The sequence below is a fragment of the Brassica oleracea genome, chromosome C9 (genome assembly GCF_000695525.1).
Source record: "Brassica oleracea var. oleracea cultivar TO1000 chromosome C9, BOL, whole genome shotgun sequence".
Lineage (NCBI taxonomy): Eukaryota > Viridiplantae > Streptophyta > Magnoliopsida > Brassicales > Brassicaceae > Brassica > Brassica oleracea.
Window position 1 is genome coordinate 4483358 of NC_027756.1, and position 9655 is coordinate 4493012.

At 32.9% G+C, this 9655-nt stretch overlaps 2 protein-coding genes across 2 annotated transcripts in view; one reads left to right on the forward strand and one right to left on the reverse strand.

Moving 5' to 3' along the window:
- The window catches only part of LOC106316683 (U-box domain-containing protein 52-like), a 6030-nt gene extending 3160 nt beyond the window's left edge, over positions 1 to 2870 (forward strand). The window contains exons 3-6 of the mRNA XM_013754571.1: positions 694 to 795; positions 876 to 1304; positions 1518 to 2276; positions 2383 to 2870. Of these exons, the coding sequence (XP_013610025.1) occupies positions 694 to 795; positions 876 to 1304; positions 1518 to 2276; positions 2383 to 2565 (1473 nt within the window). The 3' untranslated portion in view covers positions 2566 to 2870. The remainder of the gene's footprint in view (positions 1 to 693; positions 796 to 875; positions 1305 to 1517; positions 2277 to 2382) is intronic.
- Positions 2871 to 3101: 231 nt separating this feature from the next.
- On the reverse strand, positions 3102 to 4015 carry LOC106315724 (ethylene-responsive transcription factor ERF107). Its single transcript, XM_013753537.1, has one exon. It carries the CDS (start codon positions 3939 to 3941, stop codon positions 3336 to 3338), a length of 606 nt encoding a protein of 201 aa, XP_013608991.1. The 5' UTR covers positions 3942 to 4015; the 3' UTR covers positions 3102 to 3335.
- Between the last annotated feature and the right edge of the window lie 5640 nt (positions 4016 to 9655).

Genomic DNA, 9655 nt, shown 5'->3' on the forward strand with positions numbered 1-9655 from the left:
AATGTGTTCTATGGAAAAAATAAGGTTTTGATGTCATAATTTGTTTAATGTCCAATCCGATCAACCCATGATGTATTAATTATAGTTTCGTTCCATTATTTTTAAGAAAAATTGATCTGATCCATCGGAAAGAAATTATATAATAACAACAAAAAATATTTTATATATATAAATAAAATGATCAAATATATAAAAAAAACTATCGATAATATATACAAATAAACTCACCATGCGCAAGGCGCATGTCTTATCCTAGTTAATTGGTTAGAAGTAGATCGGTATATTTCTCTTATATATTATTTAAGATCTCTCAAGATTTGTCTACAATATGCTCCCTCGAGATGTTTTTTTTTACTATCAGTCTCGAAATATTTGGAAAAGAATTGATGACAACTTTGGATTGGATCGATTATAGATCGGATTGGATTGCACGGATTAGGTTCCGTTACCATACTAAGTTAGATGAACTTTTAACCAAAAATCAATTGGTTATAACTGGATTGGTCAATTTCTCTTATATATCGTTTAAGATTTCTTTCAACTTAAATGTCAGGTATTTGTCTCCAATAGATTTTATCCAGAGAGATGAGAGCCGGAGTCTAGAGTCATCAATTTATCATGATCTTGATTCTGTTTTTCCGAAGAAATAGAGCATGTTTTTGTTTGGTTCTGAAACTTGATCTAATTGTGCAGGTGAATCTGAGCTTTGAGATAGAGAAACTGAGAGCCGAACTGAAACATGTTCAGGAGATGTATGCCATGGCTCAAACCGAGACTGTTGATGCATCTGAAGAGGTCTAATCTGAATTTTGAGAAACCGCCTTGGCCGTGGGATTATGCTATATTTTCTGTTCTTATTTGAATTTTGGTTGCAGCTAACTGAGCTAAACCAGCGAAGATTCAAGGAATCAGAAAAGCTTGTGGAGCTTAAAGAAAAGGAAGAAGTAGCTAAAGATACAGCTTCAAAGGATAAGGAGAGATACGAAGAGGTGATGAAGGAGGCAGAGAAGGTTAAAGAACTCATGATGAAAGAGGCTTTACATAGAAGAGAAGCTGAGATCAAAGCAGAACGCAATGCTAAAGAGAAAGATAAGCTCCAGGCTTCTCTCGTCTCTCCCGGGATCCAGTACCAACATTACTCCTGGGAGGAAATCGCAGCCGCGACTTCTGACTTCTCTGAAGATCTCAAGATCGGAGTTGGAGCCTATGGAACCGTCTACAAATGCAATCTGCATCACACAACCGGTGCTGTCAAGGTCCTTCACGCAGGAGAAACTCAGCTCTCTAAACAGTTTGATCAAGAGGTGAGAAAATCCTCGAAAAACTTCTTTTAAACAACCAAAACTATTGTGTATTATGGATTTCTAACTTAAAACTAATTGGTGATAATAAAATTGATTCAAATAATTTCTATATTATATATAAATATTATTTAGTGTCTTTTTTGTTTCCAATGTGAGATTTTTTCTCCAACAAATAGACCACAGTCTAAATGTTTTGTTTCTCTGTTTTGACAGCTTGAGATCTTGAGCAAGATCCGTCACCCTCACCTCGTCCTTTTACTTGGCGCATGCCCTGAACGAGGCTGCCTCGTCTATGAGTACATGGACAATGGAAGCTTAGATGACCGTTTGATGCTAGTCAACGACACACCTCCAATCCCTTGGTTCGAGCGTTTCCGGATTGCTTTAGAAGTAGCTTCAGCACTTGTCTTCCTCCACAAATCCAAGCCTAGACCCATCATTCACCGCGACCTTAAACCAGGAAACATCTTGCTTGACCACAACTTTGTCAGCAAACTAGGCGATGTTGGTCTCTCCACAATGGTTAACCAAGATGACGCTGCTTCCAAGCTAACCGTCTTCAAGAAAACAAGTCCTGTTGGAACACTATGTTACATCGACCCTGAGTATCAGAGAACTGGAATCATCTCGCCTAAGTCAGATGTGTATTCTCTTGGTGTTGTGATTCTTCAGCTGATAACCGCAAAACCCGCGATAGCCATTACTCATATGGTTGAAGATGCTATTGGTGACGATGCTGAGTTTATGGGACTGTTGGATGGGAAAGCTGGTTCTTGGCCTATTAGTGAGACTCGTGAGTTAGCTGCTTTGGGACTGTGGTGTTCGGAAATGAGACGCAGAGACAGACCAGACCTTAAAGATCAGATCATACCGGCTTTGGAACGGCTTAGGAAAGTCGTCGACAAAGCTCAAAACTCGATCACCCGAACTCCGTCTGGTCCTCCAACTCACTTCATTTGTCCACTTCTCAAGGTTTGAACCTAATTTCTTGTACAAGAAGAAACCTAAATGGTTACTTGCATATCAAGAAAACTTGATTTTTTCATGATTCAACTTAATCTTTTGGTATTGGTTACAGGGACTGATGAACCAGCCGTGCGTAGCTGCGGATGGATACACGTACGATCGTGAAGCCATAAAGGACTGGCTGAGAGAGAAGGATACATCACCAGTGACTAATCTTCCATTACCTAACAAGAACCTTCTTGCTAATTACACTCTTTACTCAGCAATCATGGAGTGGAAATCCAATAAACAATAGTGAGAGAGAGAGATTTGACACTAAGCACGATCAATTCTATCAATGTGTTTACTATGTTCTTTTTGTGTGTTTTCTCTGTTATTTATTCCTTCGTCTCTTTTCCGACAACTTATCTTGTGTGCTGAGATGTAAGAATTACAACAATAGAGTGGAGAGAAAGTGTCTTTTTAAGTCTCTTTAAACTTGTTCATCTAATCAATTTTTTATTCACGCTTGTTGGACATCTCAGCTGATTAATCCACCATCCGGTTTCACCTCCCAATCTAACCATAAAGTTTGTTGATTCTGGAATGATTTAAATCTAAAAGGACACATTCGCAGAAGTAACATGGTATCCTTTAGGATTAGGAAAACCGGTCTTTACTAGGTTATAAAGTTTTTCTAAAGGCAAAAAAATGTCGGGTTTGAAACTGTATAAATACAGTTTGCATAATCAATATACAAACTCTAAAGTGGTTATTACCTCTATCATATTTTTTTCCAGTAAGTGTTATTGCTTTCTTCGTGCTTTATTCGCGTTTGTTCACAACAATGTGTAAACTTTGAAAACCGAAACTTGAAACCATTCTTGGACAAGAACTTGTTTCGAGAACCTGATTCTCTGTAAGACATGGGACAAGACATAAGTTCCATTATTACAAGAACTCTTTAGTACATATTTTGCAACACTTATTCACTGCACTATCTAATATTTTCTTGGTTCTATACATGATGTTTCCCATACTTAGATATTTATCTACATTAATCAAACTTAAGCATGACTAGTCCCATTAGTTTGATGAAGATGATAAATTACTAGTAGTTGTTCCTTGAGGCTCCGGTACATCGTTTCTTCTCCTCTTCCGGCAAGAATTGATCGGAGCATCATACTTACCAGCATCCAAAGGAAAGTTGAGCACAGCTTTTCTTCCCCTGAGCTTAAAAGCTGTGTAGTCATAAGCTCTTGCAGCATCAATATCAGTCTCAAATGTGCCTAGCCACATCCTAGATCCTTTCTTGGCCGGATCTCGAATCTCTGCTGCAAATTTCCCCCATGGTCTCCTTCTCACGCCTCTGTAGTGTCTCGTCTCTTCGACCCTCCTTGGTCTTTTTCGGTTTGAGACTGTCTCAACCTCAGGTGATGTTGTAGTTGTTGATGATGATGATGATTCTGCTTCAATTTGTAGAAACTCTTGGACACAGGAATCTGGATCAAGAACCGGTGAACTAGGCTCTTGTTTAGGAACTGGGTTAAAGGGTTCTAGAGACAAGAGTCCTGAGACAAAAGCAGCATCATCAAAGACAAAATCTTCCATGAAGCCATCAGGGATCATCAAGTCCTCAAAGAGATACTTGTGTATAACCTCCACATCAGAGCTTTTCTCAAAAGTTGTCATGTTTGTGTTTATTTTCTTTAGGAAAATTCTGCAAGTAGTATGTTTTGATCTTTCTTCTGCGTATATAAAGAAAAAAGTCCTAAACATGTGTTTGGCAGCCATGGGTGTAAGGTGTCACAAGTCTCTCTCTGTCTCTCTGGTTTACTCTGTGGACCCAAGTCTTATCCATTTATCATTTACGGAGACAAGTTAAGATCTTTTGTCAGGACTCATTCAAGTTGTGCCAACTTGATTTTGTCTCTGATGATGACTAACATCTCATTTGAATCTTATAGAGTATATCCCCCCATTAGATACCCATGGTTCAAATCCGAAGTTATTTGCTTAAAATGTGGTGGTTTTAAGCTTTTCAATGGTGACTATTTGGCTTACTTATCACTTCATTTGTTTTTGTTTTTGGATGTTTCAAACACAATTTATGTGTTTGCACTTACACGATATACATTTTTATAAAGATTTAGAGTTTTGATAAATTATTAAAGCAAACGTAAAATTTTGTTCGTATTTAACGTTTACATTTACCATTAACAAATAATTTTGATTAAATTGGTTGAGGTTGATTCGTTTTAATTATAAATGAATAACATATGACTTTTGACCGCTAATGTACATGAGTTTTTGCAGTAGTAATGACTCACAAGTTAAACTATAAATAACGAAAGATATTTTGTATTATATTATTTGAGCAAAACATTTAGATATTATATATGTACGTATGATGACGACTTTCACCCAGAGGAGAGACAAATTCATCAAATTGCTTTTCTTGTAGGGTTATCTTGCTAGCTACTTGTTAGGATATGATTTGAAGCAACTTGATTTTTCATTCGTTCTACTTAATTATCTAGGGCTCCACATATATAACCAAACCTTACCCTTTTGCTCAGTTGCTTGACAATTATACTCGTAATCTAATATTATTAATATTCCTCGTTTTTAACAAATATGTTAAGTAATCCCTTAATTTTATATAAGATGCAAGTTTATATTGATTATATTTAAATTTATGGATGCTTTGTAGATAATCTTAGGCGGTATTATCCATTGATTAGTGTGTTCTACTATTGAAGTTTTGAATTCTAACTTTACGTCTAGATTTGTGTGTAAATAACTATTTATTGTGTTTTTTTTCTTACAATACTTACGTAGCTCCGATTTATTTGTTTCTTGTCCCAGTTGCATACTCTATTGACTACTGCAATAAAAATGAATGACATTTGGTATACCGCAAAAACTCATGTATATTAGCGGCCAAAAGGCATATGAATGACATTTACTTGTCTGGCCAAGTGAAGATAGGAAGGACTAAGTGAAAAATAGAAAATTGTATCAATCTTTTCAAAGAATCACGGTTTAGGGGTCTGGTTGTTGATGGTTCTTGGGCTTGTTTCTGAGAGTAAAGTCGTGAACTTGGCTGGTAAACGGAGATGGGTCATCTTCGTGAAGAGCGAAATTGGAAACTTTGGTTTCCGTGAAAGCAAAATATGTGACAAGGTGGCCAGAGCCGGTTTTGAACCCATTCTCAAGAAACAAATGCATGGGGCCTATGATTTCTCAAAAAAAATCTGGGTCTGTTTTTTCTTGTTATTAGTCTGTATTGTAAAACAAAATTTTGGAGAAATGTAAAAAAGTTGTGGGTCTTATTTTAGATCGCAGAACAAAACTAAAATTTATATTATCTTTTTTTTAATATGAGAATGAATTAAAAAAATTAACTAGATTATATTAAAATGTATCTACTTGAGAGATTAATGGCTTTGGTGATGTTAGTTTCTTAGAAATTCCGGTGGATTTACCGGAATCTTTCCCTAGTGCTTATTTCCATATTTCTTCTTTGAGATATTTTTATCTGTGGGTTCACTCGGTTCGTTTTTTTTTAATCATTTTTATCGTACACTTTTTCTTTTGGGAAGAGATGTTCTCTCGGACTCGTTACCAAGCGTTTGCTTCAGCTTTCTCATCACTTTATTCTTTTTCGTAGCGGTCTCCACGGGATATGAAGGTGCAATCGAGGATCCTTCGGTAATTCTTGTAGATGAGTTATGGACCTCAACGTCACAATTCTCCAGTTGTCCAACTTTGTAGTGAAGGTTCCTCCGACGCATTCAAATGTCGTCTCAAATTGGATGTCATCTTCGGTTGAAAACCTATCTTGCTTAGCTTATTTATCTATTGAGTTTTGTGTTTATTGACAAAGATGATGGATCATTCCCTCTTAATATTGTATTGAACAATATTGAGTCTTAATGAAAGTAAGTTTGTGTTAAAAAAAGAAAAACACAACTTTCTTTTACTATTTTTACAAGATACACAACTGAAATATTTTCAACTATTTTGTTATTATTTAATTTTTATGTTTGTTTGATTGAAATTAACTTTCATAAAATCTTACTTATAATCGGCCAATGAGAAACTATGTTTTTGCCATAATATTTAGTGTTTGTTTGTTTTAATTTTTATGTTTGTTTGTTTTATTCACATAATAGTTTGTAAAGAAATATTTAGTGTAAATAATATCATAATTTTATAATATACTAAAATAAATTCAGTTATCACAAATATAGAATCAATTGACAACAACTTAATTTGTCCGGCATAGGACAACAGAGAAGAGTTTTCATACTTTCTAATATTATAATATCTCACTATATTAGTGGCTAAATCAGTTTTCTCTAGCACAAATCCTCACTCTATTCTTGGAGTTTAAGCTTTTCTATCTGATGATATTAGTAGTTTGATCCAAAAAAAAAACGGTCGAACTGTTCATTGTAATTGGTGAAAGAAAACAAACAAAAATCAACCGAAGACTTTTAAGGTATATGAAACAAAAATTGGAAATAGCAATTCTCTTCAATTAAAGAATAAGGTAATAAAATTGTAAAAATACAAAATAAAACAAAAAATATACATAGAAAGAAATATTTAGTAAAATAAAATCATAATATAATTTACATAATTGATAGTGCTCAGTTACACTAGAAAGTCTAAATTTACAACATATGCAGTTTTATTTACATCTTTAAACCTATTATCTAATTAAAATGATTCTAAAAAAGTGTCATCATGAAGAGTTAGAAAATATACGATAAAATATAAATCATAACGTTAAAAATACATTATCACTGATCACTAAAAAATCATGTTAGTAGTAATAAAAATGAAATGACAACAAATTTATTAAATCCTTAGAACGGCACGCAACAAGGTGTTATTAAATATACAAACTACAAATTAAATATGTTCAACGCAAACACAAATAAAAATGAGACATCATATTTAGATATATTTAAATAAATAACTTTAAATATATTATATTCTTGATAATTTTAACATTACTTAAAAAGAAATAAAATTATTAAAAAATTAATATACAAATGAAAACTAAAGCAATATTTTGTAACGTCAAAACAATAAATGAATAAAAATATATTATGTTAATAAAATAGATTTTAAAGACTTCTAATTCATGTAATATTACAAAATTCAAAATTTGTTTATTACAATTAATATTTTACCGTTAAATAAATTAAAATAATATTCTAGATCGATATTCAATTGCCAGTTTTCAACTATTACACATACGCAAATATTATTAAGTACGATTTTTTTTTTAAAATGAGATTTTATATTTTAAATAGGTTATTGGAGTACCTTTTTCTTTTCGTGAATTTATTAGAGATAAGATTTCGATCTTTTAAACTAAGATAATTTATGTTCTATACATAATTATATTTTTTTTACATAATTCTAAAATCTCGGACTTGATTCTTCATATTTTATTAATTAATTATGTTATATATAATAGAAATACTTACTTCAAATTAAAAATATTAAAAAAAAATTAAAATTAGTTATATATAATTTAATATACATAAATTCACATACAAATAAAAATGACAAATGTAACAAATTTAAATATATTATCCGTGCGTAGCGCGGAGAAAGGATCTAGTGCAATTAAAATTCTTAGAAGAATATCTCATAATATCTTAAATAAAATATCTTTTGTCTATCTTCTCCTTTTTCTTTTTACTTAAATATTCATTGAATTTTATGAATGAAATTGCTCTAATTAGTTATGCATTAATTGTATGGTTTACTTATTTTAGTTTTTGTATACACAGGATAAAATATTTTTATTAGAGAAGTTTTAAAAAAATATTAAAACTACGCCTTCTTGAGATACATAATCCTTTACAATATTCCTACAAGAAGATAAAATATTTTTATAAAAATATTTTTTCATTTAACTTACTACTTAGGAATAGGAAAAACTAAAATAAGTAAACCATACAATGAATGCATAACCAATTATAGAATTTTCTTCCATAAAAATCAATGAATATCCAAGTAATAAAAGAGAAAATGAGAAGAGAGACAAAAAAATATTTTATTTAAGATATTATGAGATATTACTTTAAGACTTTTAATTACATTTATTAATGTAAGATGGCTTACTTTATTTTAAACATTCAAATTAAATTAATTAATTAGTTTTATTAAGAGAATAATCTTATTTGATTTAGAATCCCATTTTAGATACTAGAGTAATAAGATTGCTTTTATGTATATATATAGTCTCTATTGTACGTCTGTATGAAAGACAACTATCAAATAGCAAACAAAAGCATCATTTTTTAGAAGAGTGTTACGATAATGTCATCATCACATCTTCCTATTATGTGCCTCATTATGATTTCTCTCGTTCCTCTACATCACTGTATGTACAATGCATACAATATTTTCCATTTTTGATCATTTTATCATCATAGACATTGCAACTATTCATTTCTCATTTTTAATCCTATTTTTCATATATAGTAGGAAACGCATATGGTTTAGAATTCAAGAAAAAGTGCATCGATTTCCGTCAATGGGTACCTGCATGTACGATACCTGCATCGGGTTGTTTTTGCTGTAATGACGCACCATCGGGAAAAAAATTAACGTGTTATGCTACGGAAGCAGAATGTATGGCTCGTTGCCCGAACCCAACTATTTGAGTGGCTTAAGACACTTTAAGAAATTAGAACATACTCAGTGGAATATCTCAATAAAATTATAAAATATTATAATATAAGGATATTAATAAACTATTGCTTTGGGTATCACTATATATATACATCAGGCATCTACTTTAAAATATAGATATGATTAAGAATGCTATAAATTTATGTAAGAGAAAAACATAAAATGATGTTTGTCATTGTGTTCAATACCATTGACAAGCTTTGAAGTTTTAACAACAACGACAACAACCATCTACGGTTACACAAAAAAATTGGATAATATTTGAAAATTTTGAAGGTTTCGGATCAAAAATATACAGTCCTCTCTCTCTTCTCTTCTCCACAAAAGCTCTCTGAACTTTGGCCTCGCTTCTTGGCTCCGGCGGTCGTCCTCGGCGCGCGTGACCGTCGGGAGCCTCCTCTCCTCCTCCTCCTCTTTTTTCTTTGCTCCGTTTTGCCTCTTTGCGTCCCTCCGTCGATATGTGTGATGTTGTGGTCGGAGCTCTGTCAAGGATTCATCTAGATCCGCTCCGGGGGGTTTAGATCCGAGGCTTATGGCTCTTGACTGGAGTATCAACGAGGTGTTGAGGGTCTGGGGCGATTCAGAGTCGGCATTTTGTTGTTCAGATCCGGATCTCAGTTTTGCCTTTGTAGATCTGTGGTGTGAACGGAGGTTGCGTCGTGTGTTGTTGCGGCGGTCTGGCT